Below are 22,787 nucleotides of genomic sequence, written 5' to 3'. Positions count from 1 at the left end.
AATAATTTTAGGAGTATGTTGGGTGAGTAACCGGGGTGGGGTGCTTGGGTTGTCATCTCTCTTGGCGTCAAAAGGTTTAATATATTCCTAAGTAAATAAATAATAATAAATTTAAAAAATTAAAAAAAAATCAAAAAAGGAAAAAAAGAAGAAGAAAAAAATAAGTACTAATAAAGTTGCACTTGGGGACTAAAGGAGGAAATAATTAAGGTGTCTTAGTAGGTTTGGTAATTTACCTAAATGGCATAACTCAAGTCGATCTTAATTTTGTGTGAAATAATTGGAATACTTTTTCTGCTTTTACTTAAAGCAAGCTTAGGGTCTCTTTATTTTTCATATGCGTTTTAACTAATTTTATGAAACTTTGGAGTGGTATTTCTTTTATGGCGAAATCTAGCTTTCACAGTTGATAGGAACCATACTTGAGGGCAAGCATGGGCTAAGTAGGGGAATTTGATAATACTCTAAAATGACGTGTTTTTATATATTAATCATGTGTTTATTTTGAGCTTGAGCCTACTAATTTGAGCTATTTATGTCTTTTTATCTTTTAGGGACTAAATTGGAGGCGAAAAGTAAATTCAAGGGAAAAAACGTCAATTCGGAGATTAAATGGGTCAATATGCAACGTGGGACAAATATGGTGCCAAAAGTGCGAACATGGAAGGCACAATGACTTAAAAGCAAATAGAAGAGATTTTATTTTGGAAGACTCTATTTTATTTTATTCTATTAGGATAATTAATATTAAGATAATTATTAGGATTATTCAAATTTAGGATTTTATTTTAATTATCTTTGTTTATCTTTAATTAAATGTATTTATCTTTTTAGAATTTAAGTTCAATTAGACTATCTCCCTAGCACTATAAATAGGGGGTGAAATGACTCTATTTGGGAGGATCTTTTTCTGTAAACACTCTCCTCCAAAAGTCTTTTGTTCTTTCATATTTCTTTTCAATAAAATTTCTTTTTCCATATTTTTATTTATTTGCTTTCCCTCTATTATGATGAGGCATTAAAAAACCCTTCTAGCCAAAAGTTGTCAATATTTTCCCAAAAAGGGTTCTTGAGGCTTAGAATCCGTACTTAGCCTTCTCTCCAAGTATTCATCGTTTCTCACTTTTACTGGTGGCCGCTTGATCCATGGCCCTTAAGTAAGCTTTTCAAAGATATGCAAAGGCGGCCGCTTTGTATGTTTTGGAAGGACTGCATAGTCGGTTCGTTAACTTACTGCGTCAGAGGTTGGCGAGCCAAAGAGACAAAATGGCGTGGGATTCGCCATTGAGAAGCGTTGATCTAGCATAGATTATTGGCTAGAGTCAGGTTCCCTAAAAATCGTAAATCTAATATTTGGAGCTGGTGGTCGTAGGCGTCCTCTTCCACTATAACTGGCTTGCTTGAGTCGAGAAGGATCATCCAAAAGCCAAGGATTGAGCCCAAGGCGGAATGAGACAACCGGAGGCTGGAACTTTCCCATAAGAATTTATTTTCACTTAAAACTCTCTTTATTATTTTTATTATTTTCGTAATCATAATTTTAGTAAACTTTAAACTTTGTTTTTATTTTATTTTCGCTTCCAAAATCAATTCTTAAAATCTGTTTTTTTTTTTTCGATGAACGAGTTTTCTTGGGCACGATTCGCCTGAGATTTGAAAACAAGCGTTAGTATAATCCGGTCCCCGAGGATTCAACCCTACTTCCCCTTTACTGTTCTTTTTCTATTTTTATTATTTTACAAGGAATAGGTTATTTTTGGTGCTCTCAACGACCGCATCAGCGATGCTCAAGGGTGAATAGGATGACTGGGTGGGAATTTAAAATTATTATTGCATTGCATCACGAACATAAATTGTACATGCATTGGTTTACTAAGTGTTCATTATCTTACGCTTAATTTGCTCTGATGCTATAAATTGAATTCTTTACCATTCGAATAATTATATATAACGGTTTAAAAATTAGACTCACATTGAGCTGTCACAAGCTCACTCCCCCTTTCCTTACCTGTCAAGTAACACAGAAAACTAGGACTCGGAATGGTATCGGAAGGACCTCAGACTAGCTTCTCTCTTATTCTTCTTTTTTACCATTTAAAAGTTTCAATTAAAGTTTTCTTTAATCGTTTTATTGGTTTATTTATCGTATTGTAATTTATTGCTTTTATAACTATTGTTTGGGATTATTTAGCTTATTAAATTTTAAGCATGATACTTACTTAACACTCTGACAATTACATGCTAATTGGTTACTAAGTAAGATTCTTTTTCCTTAACCCTTTTTTTCTCCAGACTTCAAATTAATAACTCATAATTGGATTACTAATAAAATTAGTTTAATTAATGAATGTTTCTTAAAAACAAATGAGTGATTTTCATATAATCCAACCTAAGGAAAAGAATGATTTTACTGGATTACTTCAGTAATCAATGTAACGCCTTAGATTTAGCTGAAACTCCTAGGTCGGGTCGAGAGTGTTACAATTATGTATCGATATAACAAAGATATCAAATTAGTTAGAAAATAAATTCAATGATTGGATCGTTAAAATATTAACTGTACAAAAAGATACAAAAGGGCATAAAACAACTTTAATTTTATACCGATGTAAGTTGATTCCTCCCATATATATATATATATATATATATATATATATATATATTTTTAATCTAATAATTTTAAATCCAATTATAATTTTAGAATTATTGTGTTGGTTATAATTATATTTTTTTGTAATTATAATATTTTTGCATGAATTGTTATTAATAAAGAATAATATTTGACACACCATCACAACAAAAGCTCATACACAATCAATGAATTATAACATTACACATCATCGCTAAATTAAACAAAAATATAAAGGACTTGTAAATAAATACTAATAATTTTATTTAAGCATAATTAAAATTAATCATATCTATTATAAATAAATATTGATAACTCTCAAATTTAGAATATTGAGTTAAGGTTTAAGGTTTTATCATTTATTTACGATTATTTATTATTTAATTATATTTAAATAAAGTTATCAACATTTATTTATAAGTCCACTATTTGTTCCTTTTATTTGTTATTTTGACAATAATACATTATTAAGTACATTAGTATAACAATGAATATTTTCATTACTATATACACTTGATTTTGATGCTATAAACAACAACGATGACGATGATGATGACATGCAACGGCGGGGTTGGCGGTGGCAGCAGCAGACATAAAAGCTTCGCCTAGTAGAGGGAAAAAGGTTTGAACCCTTGCTCAGATGTAACCAGAAAAATAAAAGAAAAACCATAATAATGGTACAAGTTGCACCGCAGATTGAACAGAATTAACTCTCAACAATTTCTGCTCTCTTCTATTTCTATATTAGAACTTGCGGAATCAGAAACTGTGCCATTGGTCGACATGCTTAGTGTTTGGCTTGGATTTTGCCAAAAGTGATTAACCAAGGCCTTGAATTTTGAATCCATGGATGAAAACCCCGGATCTGATAAGAGTTCTTGAACAGCCGTTCGACCTTCGAGCATGCTTACTACCTGTGACATGGTAGGCCTCAGGGTGGGAGATGCATTGGTGCATAGGAGAGCCACATTCAGCATGACCATTGCTTCCTCCGATGAGTACTCTGATCCCAAGTCCGGATCAACTAACTCCAACAAACTTCCCCGTTCTCTCAAAACATATGCCTGAGAAATAATAAGATTTAGAGAGAGTTTAACATAAAACATCAGGTGGATTCAGGGTAAAAGTACTATGAAGGTCCTTGTACTAAGATTGCATTTTTGCCTCTCTACTCAAAAAAGGACAAATTCGTCTGTTTACATTAGATCAAAAAGCAAACCAATCCTCCTGTTAAAAATTGCTATCTGTTTCTACTATCAAATTTTGGTACTTGTATATCAGTATGAGATACACGTGGCATGTCATGTGTAACTGTGTAGTTATTTTGTCAGCTACACCAGTTTTTAATAATAGAAATAGATGAAATTTTTAATAGAAATGACGAATTTTCTTTTTGATATAACGTACAAGGACTAATTTGTCCATTTTTTGAGCAACTGGAGCAAAATACAATCTAACTCTTGGTACAGTAGCTTTCATAGTACTTTACCTGGATTCTGTATGATGTACATGGCATTGAACTTCTGGAAAGATTTAATTTACCCAGTCAAGAAGGTAAACAAAGTCCTCACTAGGCCTGTAGTTTGTATTGCTCTTTCCACTAACAATTTCCAAAGCAACAACACCAAAGCTATACACATCAGCTTTGTCGGTTAGGTAACCACGCATTGCATACTCGGGGGCCATATAACCACTTCAGAACCAAAGAACAAACCAGTTAACGGTTACTGCATGGGTTAATTTTATTTAACCAAGGCTAATATTCATTACACTCATGGATGCCACTAGTAACTTCAGAGCAAAAATTTAGCATGCATCAAAATTATGAGTAACTAGTTCTTTACACTTTCTCTACTCAATCAAATGCCATGTAAGATTAAGGTTTAAATCATTTTTTGAGACCTGAACTAGGTAACTATGCCCATATTGGGGCTTGTACTTTTTTTTTTCCAAGTTACGCTTTGAACTTAATAATTGTTCTCACATTGGACCTAAACTAGCCAAATGTTTCCACATTAGAGCTTGAACTCTTTTTTTGTCCAACTTAGTCCCTGAACTTGGCAATTGTTCCCACATTGGGACCTGAACTTGGGGATTTTCAAAGAAATATTAAGGACTAACTTGAACAAAAAAAAAAAGTTCAACCCCAATATTAGAACAATTGCCAAGTTCAGGACCTAACTTAGACCTAAAAAAGTTCAAGCCTAGAGGAACAATTTCTAAGTTTAGTACCTAACTTTAACCAAAAAAAAAAATTAGACCTCAATATGGGAATAATTGCCAAGTTCAAGCCCAAAAAGTAATTTAACCCTAAGATTAAACCTGCCCATAAATATCCCCCCACATGATGATGTCAGCACACTACATTCAATTTCCTTGCATAAGTATGCCATTAATAACTAGAAGTAAATTTACAAAGCTGAAAAAGTTCTCATGAAGAAACTTACATGGTCCCAGCTATACGAGTGCTGATGTGAGTTTTGTCATCTTCATTTAGCTTTGCCAAACCAAAATCAGAAATTTTTGCATTGAGATCCTTATCAAGCAACACGTTACTTGTTTTAATATCCCTATGCACAATTTTTATTCTAGACTCTTCGTGGAGGTAGGCCAAACCCCTGGCAATGCCAAGGCAAATCTTTTGTCGGGTTGGCCAGTTCAGTTTCAGTTTGCATGTAGCATTCTTCCCTGTGGTTAAGCAGAATGAAAGCCAATCAAGATTTGAGTGGTGACTTTTAAGTGTGGGTTTACATATCATAGATAATTAGAAGTTTTAATCTTACCAAATAAAGCACGAGATAGACAGTTATTTTCCATGTACTCGTATACTAGCAATAACTGGTTTCCTTCAACACAACATCCATACAACTTCACAAGATTTGGATGCTGCAGTGCAGATATCATGCCTATTTCATTCACGAATTCGCGATTTCCCTGCCTAGATTTTGAGGAAAGCTGTTTCACTGCAATAACTGTTCCATCTGATAATAGACCCTGCATTCAGCAGTGAAAGCAGGAGCTATGTATTTAAACACTAACGAGTTTTTTAATTTTAATCATGCAAAGGCATGGTTGTAAGCACGGTATATACTGAAATAAGATTTTCAATGGCAGTGTTTTACTGCTCCATTCTTATAGCAAATTTTCTGTAACATATAATGCCCTCAAAATCATTTTGCAACAATCTATGCATCTCAACAGGAAAATCCAGAGGACTACACAAAAATGACCACTTACATGCACCCAGAATATATTTGAGGAAAGAAGTGGCTAGTGTTGGTAATGCTTTAAAAGTAAAATTTAAAAGTTCCTAGCTAAAACGTAATCTATTGGACCAACTTTGGATCATAACCTTGTGTCATCTCTGCACATTAACATTGACAGACTAGACTATAAAATCCTTTTGATTCATTGGAGTTTGATCATAGATTTTTTATGTTCAATATGTATAAAACCATAACTAATATATATTTTTTAAACCTCTTCCATCCTACAAATCCAACCCTGACCTAAAGATACGAACTCAAGATCTCCTAGATGGAGTCATAAAGCTGTAAGTGCTAAGCTGTCCCCTAGGAGACCATGACGAACATTTTTAACAGATGGTCAAAACTATATCATTTTGATATACTCACTTACCTTATACACGCAACCAAAGCCACCCTCGCCAATTTTGTTTTCAGTATCAAAGTTCTTGGTGGCAGCTTTAATCTGTCTTAGACTGAAAATTCCTGTTTGCAGATCCAGGCCTCTCAGCTCTGAAATGAATCCAGTGTTAGATGTCATAAACAAAAAAATTACATAAAATATTTTAATATCTTTTTGCATGATAATTAATCCATATCACGATTTTTGACAGCTACGACACAAAACTGAACAATCCAAAATAAGGTCACGGAACTCGAGTACAAGCTGCAACAAAGTATTTAACCTGTAGCCTATCTACTATGAAATACATGCATAATATAAAAGTTGAACAGAAATCCTATGCTTTTTTTTTTTTCCTTTTTCTAATGCAGTTAACAGATAAGTGCAATAAAGCAATCTGCTATGAAGAGCTCTGAAGAATTCTGTAAGACAGGAGATGATGCATTTTACTTCCCTTTGGAGACAAACATTTTATACTTTGGAAAATGAACAACGAAGTCAAGATCTTGTATCTTCAGAAATTTTATGTATGATATTGTTATATATGCTGATATTAGTGTTCTGTTCTTCTATTGATGTGTACAATAATGGGATAAAGAAACATGTGATTAGAAGTCAAGAAAATGGACTTTAGGTCAGATAAATTTTAACAATGACTTCAACAAGTGCCATCTAGAATTCCAATATTTTACCTGCTGTTTTGTACAGGTCAACACGGTCTCATATACATACATATTATATATATGATATGCGCATATATATCAAATGTCAACAGATTAGGAGTTGAGCAAGGGCAATAAAGAACCGAGTTCATTAGAATTTGGAATACCTTTCTCAACAGAGTTTTTGCCTCCCAACCGACCTTTTCTCCAAAAGATACCTAAGACCATAAGGGCAATAACTATGGCTGCAGATATTGCCCCAACCACCACTACAAGATAATTCCTTTTGCCAACGATAGTTGGGGCCCGAAAATCTGGTTAAGAAAAAAATATTATCCCCAATGAATGTACATCATCAAAAGTCAAAAAAACTGAACCCTGGAGATCACAGAACTAACAGCAATTTCATTAAGATCATATTTTTCATCATAAGTGTAAACTCTTCAAGGACCACTTCAACTAACTTGATCCGCATAGATTGAACATAATGCAAATAGTATCCACTGCAGCTGAATGGATTTTATGGGAAAAAAAAAAGCTAAATTGGTTAGATTGTGCATTTATTTCTCATAAGTTCTGAGTTGGACAACAATTAGTAATTTTTGGTAGAATCCTCTAGATGGCAATGACTAATGGAACTGATAACTACTGCTAAAGTCTCCATCCAAGGAACCAAACTAGAATGATAGCAGTTAAATATATAAACCAGTACTATTAATAGTAGTTGATGGGAAAGTTCGGTTGGTATGATCAAGCCTTTTAGCTGCAAAAAAGTCGATTGTTGAAAAGCTAATGACAGAATGCACAATAAAAGAATTTCTAGAGTTTGGCTTCAACTTACTTGGAACCACTGATATAGCTGAAATAATAGGGCCATACATCCCCCTTGCCGGTATGCCTGTAGTCCCTCTTCCAGCCCAGTAAAAGTGGATTTTTAATGTATGTGTTGTTAGGATAACCGTAAAGTTCTTTACAATTGGCTTACCAGTACCACCAGCTTCCTCTTCAATATTAAAATCTTTCAGCACCAATTCATCCTGAAAGAATACATATTATAAAGTTAGGAGATGAAATTCTCAAATGTAAACCAATATTTGTTTCTTTAATTTTTCTTATATGTAAACCATGTATCCAGGAAAGTTTAGTTACCTGGATATAGACATCAAATATACGTTTGCCAAGGCTGTAAAATGATCGATCGCTTTTAAAAATAATTTCGGCAAAGAGTAGACTAACAGTGTAGTTCCCTTTCATTAGGCAGAGTCCATAATAAGTGAGAGAGAGGGGAGAAATACGAGCTGTTGTATATAGTGCTGAATGGATTGCAGAGACATTGGACAAAGAAGAAGTATTGGTAACGATGTATTGATCCGCATCAATATCATTATCCATGAAGTTTCCACTGCTGCTTAATGCCCAGCCATGCCCTGGGTAAAACATAGAAGCTCCTCTGGGTTCAATATCAGCTTCATATGTGGTATCACCACTGATGTTTATTTCCTTCCCTCCACAATTAATGTGCAATGAATACTTATCTGTGAATAACCAACATTTTGATGGAATTTAAAAGATTTTCTTAGCAGGAAAGGAAGATAATTAGACATTCTGGTTAGGAATCATATAAATTGGTATTGCACTACATAATTTTAGAGTCCATAATACTGGAGAAAAAAAAAATAAAGCCTAAATTCAAATCATTGTTAGTTCAAGAAAGAATTTGACACTACAATTACTAATAAAGTAAACATGAAAAATAGGCTTCTAATGAATTCCTGGTCATCAAAAGTTAAATCTTTAGAAGACATAAAGAGGACTAGAGTGAATAAATTAGTTAGTTTGAATGTGGATATTATTTGTCTTTTGGAGACTAGAGTGAAGCAGCATAATTCTCAAGCTACTATTAACAAACATTTTAATAGCTGGCATAGTTTTTTCAATATAATGAAGCTGTAAATGGAAGGATTTGAGTTCTTTGGAGAAAAGAGGTTGCTTTAAATGTTCTTTCTGTTAATGATCAAAGGATTTCATGTAGTGTGTGCTTTAAAGATATAAATGTTTTCGTCACTGCTGTGTATGGATGCAATGATGGAATTGCTAGGAGAAGTCTTTGGCATCAGTTGAAAGTGTTTGAGCAAACTGTTGGCCTTAACCCTTGGTCATTGGAGGTGATTTCAATGTTATAGTTCATCCTCATGAGAGTTCTGAGTATGATGGTGGAGTTCAGATGATAACAGCTGACATGAGTGAGTTTCAAGACTGTTGGGGGAATTTAGGAGTGTTGGATCATCCTTGCCATGATCCTATCTTTACTTGGTCTAATCATCAAAGTGAAAGATTTTTAGCAAGGAAACTTGATCGAGTACTGGTCAATCCAAGCTAGATAACTTTATTATTCAAGTCTTTTGTTGAATTTCAATCTCCTGGTGTCTCTAATCGCCGTCCAGCTATTCTATGGATTGAGAAGTCAGCCCTTAGAATTGGAAAAAGCTGAGAAACCTTTTTACAGACAAAAGGCGAAAGTAAAATAGATAAAAGGTGACCAAAATACAATTTTCTTTCACTCCTTTGTGGCTACCAAGTTGAAAAAGCAGACAATCAGGGTTCTTCATGATGAAAAGGGTAACTGGTTGGAGTCATTTCAACAAATGTCTTCTGAAGTCATCAGATTTTATACCAATCTCATTGGAACTACCAATACAAATGTTTCTGGTTGTTCAGTTGAATTGTTGAAGGAATTATTGCAGTATTCTTTGTCCCTTGAAGCTAGTGCTGCTTTGATTGAAGAGGTTACTGCTGAAGAAATAAAGTCTGCCATATTTATCAAGGGAATGAGAAGGCTCCTGGACCTGAAGGATATACATCTTTCTTCTTCAAAGTTGCTTGGTCTATTGTTGGTAAGGATTTCATTGAAGCCATGAGCAATTTTTCTCTATTTCAGTTATGCTTCCTGCTTTTAATGCTACTGCAATTGTTCTTGTTCCAAACTCTATAAGTCCAAATCAAGTATTTTAGACCTATTTCTTGCTGTTCAGTAGTCTATAAAAGTATTACAAAAATTCTAATGAAGAGGTTGGCCATATACTTTCCTGGAATGATATCTCCGAGTCAAAGTGCATTTGTGAAGGGCAGAAACATTGTTGATAATACTCTGCTGGCTCAGGAACTGGTAAAAGATTATGCTAGAAGAACTCTCTCAACCAGGTGTGCTTTAAAGATTGATTTACAGAAAGCATTTGACACTCTTAGTTGGGACTTCATCCTTGCTGTTCTTGAGGCTATGGGGTTGCCTAGTTAGTTTAAGTAATGGATAAAGCTTGTTTTACTACTTCAAGATTCTCTATTTCTTTCAATGGAAGCTTGGTTGGTTTTTTTAAGGGTGCTAGAGGGATTAGACAAGGGGATCCATTATTCCCCTATCTATTTTTCTTGTCCATGAATATCCTCTCCAAGATTCTTGATGTTGCTGTGGCAAAAGGAATTTTCCATTTTCATCCTAAATGCCATAGGATTGGGATGACAAATTTGTGCTTTGCGGATGATGTATTGATTTCTTGTAACGGAACTTTGGATTCTGTCATTGGAGTTCAGAGTGTGTTATCACAGTTCTATTTGCTTTCCGGTGTGAAGTTGAATGCAGGAAAGAGTGCATTGAGAATCTTTGATTATTTGATATTATTAAATAGTATCTTTAGAGATTACAGCTGATATTTTTTAGAGATTCTAATTAAGAGATATTATTTCCTTAGTTGTTAAATCCTACATGTATATATGGTTGTACATATTTCTAAGAAATATATACTTTGAGAGAGTTTTTTCCTCAATACATTAGAGTATTCATCTCTAATTTCATCAGAGTGAACTGTTTGCCACTGGTATTCAGCCCATGGAGTTGGAACGTATTCAGAGAATCTCTGGGTTTAAGTTAGGGAGGCCTGTTAGATATTTGGCGGTCCCTATAGTGACTAAGAAGTTAACTGAAAAGGATTGTCAGCCACTTATTGCAAAGATTAGAGCAAGGATCAGTCATTGGTCCTCTAGACAACTTAGTTGTGCTGGGAGACTGCAGTTGATTCAAGCTGTACTATTCAATATTTCAAATTATTGGTGCAAACAACTTATTCTTCTAAAAGCTGTAGTACATAAGATCAATCAGATGTGTACCAGAATCCTCAGGAAGGGGAAAGAGTCTTCTGCAACTGGAGCCAAAATAAGTTGGAATCAACTATGTTCTTTGAAATCAGAGGGTGGTCTGGGGTTGAAAGATCTCTATAGTTGGAACAAGGCTTGCATTCTTCAATTGATCAGAAATATTCTTGCTGGTGAAGGCTCTTTATGGGTTGCTAGGATAAGAGCTTACATCATTAAAGATGCAGATTTTGGGCAATTTGAATGCAGAAGTAATATGAGTTGGTGTTTGAGGAAGCTTTTCAAGATGAGAGATGAAGCAACTCAAGTTCAAAGCATGTTTTCTGATCCAAATAAGGCTTCGGTAAGTATAATTTGGAATGAGGTTAAAGAGAAAAGGTGCAAAGTACAGTGGCATAAACTGATTTGGTTCCCATTACATATCCCAAAACATGCAGTTGTTACTGGATGATTATTTTGGGAAGAATTCGGACAAAAGCTTGTTCAGTTGGGTATTATCAATGATGGGTAGTGCAAGGTATCTAACAGTGAGTTAGAGACCAGGAATCATCTTTTCTTTGAATGCTCATATTCAAAGGCATATGGAAATCTATTCTTGGATTATGCAGGATTGACAGAGAGATCATGGACTGCCAGAGGGAATTACAGTGGGCTTATATAAAGCTTAAAGGCAAGACCCTCATTGCAATTATAGTGAGGACTGCTCGGAATGCGTATGTTTACTTGATTTGGGAAGAACTTAACAGAAGGCAATTCAAGGGGAAGCAAAGTAATGAGAGTGAGATCTTGATTACTATGAAGGAATTAGTTGCAATTCGACTTAGTGGTAAAAGCATTGATAGAGTTGATGTAGTTAATTTTCAATTATCTACAGTTTGGAATATACTAGAGTAGTCTGCATAGGAATTTATTGTTGTTTTCAAGTTTTTGATGTTTTAATGTAGCAGAATTCTGCTTCTTTGGATAATAAAATCACCATTTATCCAAAAAAAAAAAAAAGGACTACTAGAAATTTTATCAAAATTTTTGTTAAATTCCATGAGGTTATGGATAAACTATTATTGTCTTTAGGCTCTTTTCTTGCATAAAGTTAATCTCATCAATATGTATTCCCAGTTTCCTATGGTCCTAGCACATTTCTAAAGTCAGAACACGTCTAACATTGAAGGAGAGAGTTCCATATGTTTCAAGTCCAAAAAGAAGCGAGCTCTGAAAATTGACTTACATTGTTTAGATGAAACAGAACATGGGAAGTTGTGCCTTAGACATGAAGGAACCCTACTTCTGCACCAAGATACGAAAGCCTAAAGATAATTAATAAGCTTTTACTGAGGCGAATTGCATGAATTACAAAGCCATGAGCAATTCAAAACAGGCACGGCAACTCAATAGAATATCTGAAAAATTAAGGCACAAAATTCTTACAATTTATCTACTGATGTTGAGTAGCTCTCAACCAAGTTCCTGGAAAAATGTTCTTATTAGTACTTCAATTTATACATGCTTGTTGATGACGTAGGATTAAACAAATATATCTTAAAAGATAACTCACACACTCCCTCGAGGACATTCTATTGGACTTGCAGGCTCCCATGTGAAATTATTGTAAGACAAATCCCTGTGGATGAAAATCAAAGAAAATATAGCCATATTCATCATAAGTTTTTGTAATTCCAGAGGCAATATCTTGACAATATAAAACTTGATGAATTAACAATTCTTTGGAGTCATCGGACGACTGAACTAGCTAGAAGATCAGCATTCGTTGGACCATGCATCACAAAAATGATTGAGTAGTTCAAAATTTACCAAGGAATTGACTCAGAAACTTAGGACACAATATGGTTTCAACATTGCAATAGAAAGCTAAAGGTAATATACACATACGCATTTTTATTTCTTTCCACGATCCACTGAGGCACTGAACCAGTGAGCTGATTTCCAGTCAAATACCTACCAGAAGTACCAACAAACAACAATATAAAACAATAGAATCTCTCATTGTTTTACAACGACTTTAAGCTGATTAGAATTATTAAAAACAATTACATCCTCTTACAAGAAATCTGCTTTTGTCAATTTGTGGAATGATCCAGGAATTTCTCCGGTCAAGTTATTATAGCTGAGATCCCTGAATAATAACAGCAAAGCATGTGTGAATCTTCAATTACTCCAACCAGGAAGAAAATGAAAAAAATGATATTATTGGAGAATTTCAGAGAAAAGGAATCTTTTTCATCTGTCTTGTCATGCATCAAACCTAAAACAAATTGAACAGTGTGGAATGACACCACTTAATACTCCAAATCATGTTGAAAAATTACTAACAAATTAACCAAATTGGCCAAAGATATTGATAACATCCATAGGAAAACAAAGCCATAAACATCCAACCTAATTCGAATTAGTATGTGGGAGACCCAACTAGAGAATAAGGACAAAGCAAATTCCAGTCCAAACTTAATCAATAGCACATCTTTCTTTCGATGTATATGTTTATATGATAGTGAGTAAGCCTGTGTGTACATGGATATAACACCACAACGGGCTCCACAGTTAAGTAGTGCAGAATATCACCACTTGATGCTTCAACTCATGTCAACAAAGTACAAACAACTTAAAGAAAGGGACCAAAGACATCATCAACACCGCATATAGGAAAACAAAGAGCAACCACAAGCATCCAACATAATACAAATTAGCATATGGAAGACCCAACTAGAGAATAAGGACAACGCAAACTCCAAACTTAATCAATAGCATTTCTTTCTTTAAATGTACGTGTGTATATGACACTGAGTATGCCTGTGTTAGGCCACTACAATTTCAGTGCTAGCTTGGTATCAACATAACATACATGTAAAAATCACAGAACTAGAAATAGTTTGGTTTCAATAAATCCCTAGCTTGATACTACTTACAGGGTTTTCAATTTCTTCATATCTCCAATATACTCTGGGATTTCTCCATATATTAAGCAGTTCCTTAGTATCCTGCATTTGACAATTTCATTTTATTCTAAGAAATAGAGCATAGATCGCCACCTATGCAAATTTGGAAACACTAATAGTAAAATACGCAATGTCAACAGGATTTCACTAACAATGTCTTCAGTGAGTCCATGTTACGCAACAGAGGGAAAGGAGATCTTGCACCTTTTAAGTCACTAATCCTCCTAACAATCATTAAAAGTCAACAGTCATTTACTGAACTCATCTAAGAAGGAAAAAGGAAAAAGCAAACTCCACATTAATTATCATGGTTGCATACAGATCTGATAAACCAGTCAGTGCAGAAATGCTGGAGGGTATTGGCCCCTCAAGAGAGCTACCCTGAATCTGCCTGCAAAGAGGAAACGATGAAATTAAATTACAGCACCAAAAAGGAAGGCCTTACAAAATACCAGGTTTAAAGTTAAAAACTTACAGTTTCTGAATCTGCTTCCAGTTACTGATGAAATCAGGTATCTTTCCTGAAAAGTTATTGTCATTTACTCTCCTAAAACATTTCAAATAAAGAAAAGCTTGTAAGGATCCTAGAAAATAGGCTCTAGATCAATATTTTCATGAACAAAAGTAAAAGATGCCAAGGGCTTAATTTCGAACTATTCCATAGATCATAATTATGATAAATAACAAAATGACTAGAGAAAGAACGGAGAGAATTGTGGTTGGATAAACAGGCAATTGATAAAAGTCCTTGTTACGACAATCAGCTGCTAAGACAAGGATAAAAGAAGGAGGTTACTTATGTTGATGATGATTAAATTTCTAAACAAAGAACCGATTCTTTAGTAGCGTGAAATGAAACTGAGCATTATAGCTACTACTAGTACAGTGGCAAAGAAAGTGAGCATTACTGCTTAGAAGTACCAGTATGAATTAAAGCAATGTTACTAGGATTTGGGTGTGAGTATGAGACATGATATTTGTCTGACATGAGTATGTTCAAGATTTTCATGTAGTCGGAGAGTCCTTCAAGGATCATATACCTATACCAATGTCCAGGTATGGACACAGGTTCTTCAAGAAAAATGATGAGAAAAAGCAACATAGAATTGAAGTCTCAAAAAATATACTTAAAAAAGACGAGAAAAAACTGCTAGAAAATGGAACTTATCAGGATCAACACTACCTAAACTCTGCTTTGGTCTAAACGATTCATGCTATTGACCATCAACTCATAGATTTAGAAAAAACTGCTAGAAAATGGAACTTATCAGGATCAACACGACCTAAACTCTGCTTTGGTCTATACGATTCATGCTATTGACCATCAACTCATAGATCTAGCAACTATAAATTAAACAATTTTGGACATTGAAATTGTCTGCTTACATATCAGTCAAGTTGATCAACTTGGCAAGTTCTACTGGCAGTTCTCCACTGAAGGCATTCGATGACAGAGTACTAAAGAGAGAAAATAATAGTAATGTTAACTACAGAACAAAAAAAGAAAAAAAAGAATCGGGGTGACTCGAAATTGAGTGCTTCTGCTCACAAGAAATGATGAAATGAATTACAGTTTCTGTAAATTTATCAACTTTCCAATATCTGGAGGAATGGATCCTGAAAAGTTGTTTCCTTCAATAGACCTGAAAAGGTGGAATTAGATAGTATTCAATTCAAGTTAAAGAAAATTGAAATGATCCTTCATGAGATCATTAAGATAAGTCGAAGCGTCCAAGCTATATGATAAAATCAAAATAAACTTAAGAATATCATTTTAACAAAATAGAAGTATAAACAATAATAACTTATGCATACAGGTTTGTGAGGCTAGTGATGTTGGTGAGAACTTTTGGGAAAGGACCAGACAACCGGTTCCCCATAAAAGAGCTGCAAAATTGATCTAACGTAAGCATATGGCTTGACCAATTACAACATAATTATACATAACAGTATGAAGATAGTAGGATGCTTACAGCCTTTCCAACTTCAAGGTAGTCCATTCTCGAGGAATAGTACCTGTGAAATAGTTCCGACTTAGGTCCCTAAAAAATCAGAAAAAAAGGAATTATTAATGATATAAGCACCAAATGATATGTTTTAAATATATAATCTAGAAAGGAAAGAAGAAAAAGAGTATCTTATTGTTATAGCTAAAGTCAACTAAACAAAAGGATTTGCTTACAGCACTTTCAGGTGTCGGAACTTGGAAAAATCTGGTGGTAAAGTTGCCGATATATTCAAAGCAGTTAAAGATCTGCAAAAACTTTCAACACCAAATTAGAATACCTTGAAAGAAAACAACATTGACATTTCTTCATACTAGTATACTATTGAGGGGAGACCGACTACTTCAGGAAAAAATTTTGAAACGCTGTCGAGAGTTGACAGATCCCTGAGCAGGTCAGTATTGTTCTTGGTGGGGATTTTGTTTCCTAACTCTGCTGAGAGACCGTGTGCTTGATGAGGCATTGCCTTCAACAAACCCGAAGAGGCAGACCATGTGTGCACTGTGCACGCATATTCACCCACCAAGAAAATCTCAACTCTTAAAAGACCTTTTCGCTTAAGTGCTCTCCAAGTTCTCAAAAATAGCAAAGTGAGAATTTTAATATTTCCAAAGCCCTGTTTATATCAAGGATAAAGTGTGTTGAACACGATTTCAAAATGACATGTTTAAAAAAACACCCTCCTATGACAAAACCAAAGCCAGGATGCTTGCAAAACTCATGTGCAACACATAATCTTTGTTTCCTACACATTCCACTCATGCACAAGTTGTCAAGATTTTCTTCACCTCAATGCAGGAATATAAAGCATCATAATCTTGCCTTGGAAATGTCACTTTATGAGCAATTGTTCTACATAACTTGCCAAGGAGGGACCTCACCAACCATGCCTGATATCACCTCACCTCCATTCTCACCAACCATGATCCTCACTAGCACGTAGTACACTCCTTTAGTCTACCTCCCCCCCCCCCCCCCTTCCTTCCTACTTGGATAGCACATGGGACTTGAACAAGATCACACCAGTCTATTCACAGTCTGATTGTCAAATACAACAATCTCATCGCAGCCTAGCTAAAAGGTCCCCTAAGGAGAAGAGCAATACAAGAAACGCGTGAACATGTATCAAGGCCTAACCGCAAGGAGTGACCAACCTTACCTATATATACTCCTCCTCCACACCATTAGAGGTAGATTTCCCCCTCTTATACAAAAACTCTATCGAATCACCACCATAAACGGCTCACCGCACTGTACACTATGTGCATTGTCACTCTCCTTTTTAGTTTAGCCTCAACATTTTAATGTTCCTTGGAAGAGTCTTTTAAAGTTTCAGTCATGTTTGAATTCTCCATTGAGCAAATAAATTGTGTTACAGGCCAAATATATATTAGAAAAGGCCATTAATTTGAGTGTTTTTGAATTAAGGCCTATATTACTTTTATTTTTTCCCTAAGATCTTTTCAATATGTTTTTATTTCAGTTTATTTACTTTCCATTAATGAATTTTCTCTTTTACATAATAAGATTGGTCGGGTGTATTAAACCATAACACTCTAAGCAGAATTTTTGTCAAAAAGAAAAGACTAAGAGATCTGAGTCTCTACAAATCATAAAGTTTCAATCTCCCTTCAATGAACTGGCCTATCAATCTCAAACACACGGTTGTAACAATTTAGTATCAAGAGCCAACAATGGCAAGACAGTGGTCAGCAGAGTAGAAATAAGCAAGAAGCTCAAGCATATGCAATATGACTGATCAGATTCTTGGTTGTATGTTGCAGCATGTTCATGAAAGTATTCATGAAACAAAAACTCAACTGTTTGATCAAATGCGTGATCGAATAGATAAAACAATTGTTGGTAAACAGGTAAATTGCTTTATGGTGGATGCGAAGTTAGGCTTTCTAATTGAACAAAACCAAACTATGGCAGCTTCTACCAATCTCTATTCCTTATCCCATGCATTAAACTCTCCAAAATCCATCTTGAAAAACTTCATGCAATCGCAAATGACTTCACTGGCTCATCTTATTGGTTAACCCTTTCGACAACTCATTATTTTTTTAACTTCATCAAGAAAACCTTTAACTTGCTAGGTTATTTTTAAAAAATATTGAATGTTGGTGAAACGTTTGAAAATATTTATCCAATTGTATTGATAAAAGAGAATAACTTTGTGAAGATCTACAACCCCTATCAGTTTTGACTAATAATAATGGAAGGGAAATTTCAATCGAACCTTAATTTGAATTCTTAAATAAGGGTTATATTATACTTTTATTTCTTTCCTTAGGTTTTCTTATAGTTAAAAAAAAAACACTTAAAAGAGAGATGAATATCTAACAAATCGTTAGATTTCCATATCCATAACTAGAATGGACTTCAATCTCAATTAGATGAGCTGAACTATCAACCTCAAAACACGTCATAACATTTTGCCATCAGATTCACCAATAAACCTGAGAACGTTCGCATATATCAATGGTTCCTAGGTGTTCAAACTAGAGTATAAAGATGGAACAATGGTTCCTTGTCAACCCGAGTTCAATTCCTGAGAAAGTGCTCCAAAAATAAAACCTTGAAACACCAGGCCAATGTGGCAGAGTGTGTCCTTGATATCGATCAGACAGGGAATTAGGCTCAGGCCAAACCTGGAGAACCCCTGTCCTTATTACCAAAACAAGACATTGGTTTGATTCTCAAACAGTTACAATCAATGATTCCAAGAGGACTGGTATTTTTCCAATATTATTGTACCACAATATTTCTGGATGGACACATATCATCACCAAAATTTTCTCTAATACCATTAAACATGAGCATATAATTATCACCTACAAAACTTTGCACCATTAATTAATTTATCAGAATTTAAAATTATTTAGGGTTCACCAAAATGTATATAAAGTCCATATTAGATTTAGGCTGTATCTGAGTTAAGCAAAATCCAAAAAGTGCGGAAATCCAGCTCCACTTTTCATTAAATATATTATAAAAGAAACTCGATGACATTCATGACAACCAAATGTTAGGATAGTCAAACTTAGCTAGCTTGATAATTCAGACTACTGGAGTTTGATTTGACTGGTTTGCAAGCATAGAATATTTAATTTACTCCGTACTTATAGATGGAATCATAAGTGATGTGACTAGTGAATTCTTACCGTATAAGTTCAGGATTATATATAATAAAAAAATTACATATGAAATGCTCCTTACGAGTATATACATGTTTTGTGTTTGTTCTTTTTCCCCATTTTTGGAAATTTTTGCAACAGTTTTCTGGACAATTTCTATACCACTGCTAAAAAAATATCCCCTAAGGGTTTCTACTTGGCACCTGTTGACAGATAGTTTTTGTTATTTCTTACAAGGTACAACAGAGTACTTGAAATAGTTAAGAACTAAGAGAAGAATAACTGAAGTGGTTTGGTCAAATTCTGCTATTTAAAATTACTTTTGTATTCTAATTTGAATTAAATACATTTTTAAATTTTACAATTTTAATCTTAATTTAACTGATCACAGTTAAATTCGTTAAATCAATTTCTACAATTTATTTAATTTTTATACTCTCTTTCCCAAAAAAGGTCACAAGGGATCAAACTTTTTTATTTTTAATCACAATTATTATAAATATTAGACAAAAATACATTTTAAAACTAAAATTTTTGTCCATAATAAAATTTAAAGAATAAGAGATGAAAGTTTAAATTTTTTACTACTAAAAACAAAATGAATGGGATTAAAGGAACATTTTATTTTAATTTTACACTTAAACAACATATTTATTTTCTGATGTAACTGACTTGTTTTGTTTTTATGGTTAGTAAACAAACTTGCTATTACTTATGAAAATCAATTCCACAAAAACTACAATAATATTTTAGTAATTATTTTCTACCTCTTATGTACATTAAATTTTAATATTTTTAAATAATATAATTATCAAAATTAGTTAATAAAATTTTAAATTTTATTTTAACTTTAACTAATGTCATAATAAAACTCAAATCCAAGTATTGAAGGGCTCGAGATCTTTGCCTTACCAACCATCCCCAAAACTCTTTAAAATATGAATAATGAGCTCAAAAGTTTGACCACATTGAAGGGTTTTGGCCAGAATACCGCGTATTTGACCCTCCCAACCCATGCTTATGATTTAGACGTTTGTCTACCCGCTAATTTAAAATCAGTTTTTAAGAAAATAATATTATTATTTAAAATTTTACTGTCAGAATATTAATTTAATTCCGAAAATAAAAAAATATTATCTTAAAGCTTGCTTTTTGGTTTTTCTATAGACCAAACTAAAGTTATATTTGTTTATATTATTTTTTATAATTTATTTGAATTATGAGTGCTTCTATACTTTTTTTATTTGTTGATGTGAAATCTTAAATCAAACAAAACTCACTTTACTTGTGATTTAATTATGGTATAATTTTTATAAATATTATTATTTTAAAAGTGAGAGTTGGATATCCCAAAAGGACTTCACTGAAAACAACTACAGTAGTCTTAACAGGAACTTATTCTGATCTAAAAAATGAAAAATCAAAATAAACCAAAAGATTACCCAACCATAGATAAAGAAACGAGTGTAGAACCGACAAAGATGAGTGATTCTATGACTAAATCATGGTTTTTAAACTCTGGGTTTCCACCGGAATTGCTTCTTGTTCTTAATATCGAAATTAAAATCCAAGAATAGATCACAAATGAAAGGTTGGTGAAGAAGAAGGCATTAATGGAGATAAGAGGCAGTACATGCTTACTACATGGCAGGTCTTGTTGTTGTTGAAAGAGCAATTACATATGACAATGCTTTCAAATCCTTCATTTCCATCACCTTTTGCCATCCAATTCCCTTTTCCACTACATGGATCTACCCCAAAATCCCAATCCTTTTTCTCTATCTTCTTCCCTATTGCTTTCAGTGCATTCACTGCATTAGATATTTACAATTCATTCATAAAAATTTCATTGCTGAGGGAAACTCCAAAAGAAATTGGGAATATAATAATATATACATACCTTCTTCAGGATGAAGAATAGGGTCGTCTGCGGTGGTTAATCCCAAGCTTGTAAAGCAAATCAATGCTAGGATGAAACATGGAAGGTTTACAAGTGGAAGAAGAAGCTTTGGAGTTGTCCAATCAGCTCTCCCCATGTGGCCTTCTCTTTGATTGCTAACTCTACTTCAACTCTCACCCTTTTTTAACTTCCTAAACTCGTCACAAAGACATTCACTAAAAAACCCAAAGAGGTTTTATTGGAAATGGAAAATAGTCATGTGGGGGGTGCTCTTTTTTTTTTTTTTAATTATTAGTAGTCATTTTTCATAATACTTTTTAAAAAATACCTCAATTCCTATGAGTGCAAAGTTTAGATTGATGTCAAATGATTATACTAGTTTGTACCATACATGTTAGAAAAGAAGTATTGAAAATTACATATAGAGTATCTCGATATTTATAAGTCGAGTTTAATATTAAAAGGTATTTATTCAATCATTAATTTAATAAATTGAATTTAATACAATGAAAATTGACTCCAATAGTTAGTGACTTTCATTTTATAAAAAACACATTCGTTCCTTCTCTTTTCATCCAAAATCTTTCAACACTCTCAAGTTTTCTAACTTTCCAAAAAAAAAAAGGCCTTTTTACTTATTTTTTAGAGAGAAATGACGGGTTACATTACCAACTATGTCGTCAATAAGGTGAATTCTTCAACTCAATTCTTTCTAATTTTAAATTTTTACGACAATGATATTATGAATTTTGAAATTTAATACTATTATTTTGTGTTTTTTAACACCTAGTGGATGAAGTTTTTCTAACCTAACACAATTTACATTTCTTGTATCGAAGAACGTTTGATGGATGTTGACTTATGTGACATATATGATGGCAAAGTTGAAAATCATTTTGAATTTGGTTACCGCCTTAGTGGAAAAATAGAGGCCGAAAATGTTTACATTCCATTTTCTATATGAATAAGCAATCGTCACACCCAAAAATGTCACTTTAATAACCGACCTTCTAATAGAAGAGCAGGCGATAATAATAGCTAGTGTAATCAATCGTAAAGGAGATGGACTGATACACCAAAGCTTGGATGCTCTAGATGGTCAGAGTTATGTTGCTGCTAGACAAGTCTGACAATAAGGCCCATTCCATGTTTCTTCCTCTGTTTGAGAATTTTGAGGCGACTGATAGATTCAACTAAGGTCACTCTAACGTATTGGTATAAGGCATTTTGCAAGGCAGACTATAAATCGATCAACAAAGTCAACAATTGTTACTTGCCTCTACAAATAGGAGTATCGATACATATATGGTGGTTAGCACCCATCCTTTTCCAATAATGAGAGTTCCATCTTATTAAAAGGTAAAAATATCACATTATATTATATCTTAGAATTATTATTTTATAACCAATACTTAATATCTCATATTTCATTGATTAATAGAACAAATTTAGGGGTCACTTGGACCATATGTGTTATAAAAGGGTGTAAAGTCATCAAAATTCCAATATCGAAAATGATACTAATTTAGGACATGAACCATAGATGACGAAAACAATATCGTAAAATGTTAATGACATACTATATCACCACCTTATATGGTAAAATAATGATATAACATGTGTGGCACCTTTCAATAAGTATTTGGTGACAAATAATTTCATCATCAAATAATATAAATATTCATCATTTATTAGGTAGATCATC

The 22,787-nt window shown here is 33.6% G+C and overlaps 1 protein-coding gene across 5 annotated transcripts; it reads right to left on the bottom strand.

Annotated features, from left to right (window-relative positions):
- Positions 1-3,038: 3,038 nt before the first annotated feature.
- Positions 3,039-21,446, bottom strand: LOC108456943 (probable LRR receptor-like serine/threonine-protein kinase At1g07650). 5 transcript variants are annotated; one of them, XM_053018942.1, is made up of 25 exons: positions 21,083-21,445; positions 20,816-20,993; positions 16,219-16,290; positions 16,010-16,078; positions 15,852-15,923; positions 15,608-15,679; positions 15,423-15,494; positions 14,512-14,583; positions 14,356-14,427; positions 14,189-14,260; positions 14,007-14,078; positions 13,145-13,216; positions 12,973-13,038; positions 12,638-12,703; positions 12,511-12,549; positions 12,311-12,369; positions 8,089-8,474; positions 7,925-7,976; positions 7,781-7,837; positions 7,107-7,253; positions 6,269-6,387; positions 5,413-5,623; positions 5,077-5,317; positions 4,172-4,322; positions 3,039-3,693 (listed from the first exon to the last, which is right to left on the bottom strand). In XM_053018942.1, exons 1-25 carry the CDS (start codon positions 21,216-21,218, stop codon positions 3,343-3,345), a joined length of 2,976 nt encoding a protein of 991 aa, XP_052874902.1. In that variant the 5' UTR covers positions 21,219-21,445; the 3' UTR covers positions 3,039-3,342. The 5 variants fall into 5 exon arrangements, with proteins under 5 accessions (XP_052874902.1, XP_017611192.1, XP_052874903.1 ...); XM_017755703.2 differs by having other exon boundaries at positions 7,781-7,976; positions 21,083-21,446; XM_017755706.2 differs by having other exon boundaries at positions 3,581-3,693; positions 4,119-4,322; positions 7,781-7,976; positions 21,083-21,444.
- Between the last annotated feature and the right edge of the window lie 1,341 nt (positions 21,447-22,787).

Source organism: Gossypium arboreum, chromosome 9 (genome assembly GCF_025698485.1).
Source record: "Gossypium arboreum isolate Shixiya-1 chromosome 9, ASM2569848v2, whole genome shotgun sequence".
Taxonomy (NCBI): Eukaryota; Viridiplantae; Streptophyta; class Magnoliopsida; order Malvales; family Malvaceae; genus Gossypium; species Gossypium arboreum.
Note: the sequence above shows the minus strand (reverse complement) of the source record. Positions and strands in the feature narration are given on the sequence as shown.

Coding starts and splice junctions, on each gene's coding strand:
- LOC108456943 (XM_017755703.2), bottom strand. CDS start 21,218: ATGGGGAGAGCTGATTGGACAACTCCAAAGCTTCTTCTTCCACTTGTA. Junction 13,217..14,006: donor ATGAAGAAATTGAAAACCCT/GTAAGTAGTATC, acceptor GTTATTATTCAG/GGATCTCAGCTATAATAACT. Junction 5,624..6,268: donor GCTTTGGTTGCGTGTATAAG/GTAAGTGAGTAT, acceptor TGCTGAATGCAG/GGTCTATTATCAGATGGAAC.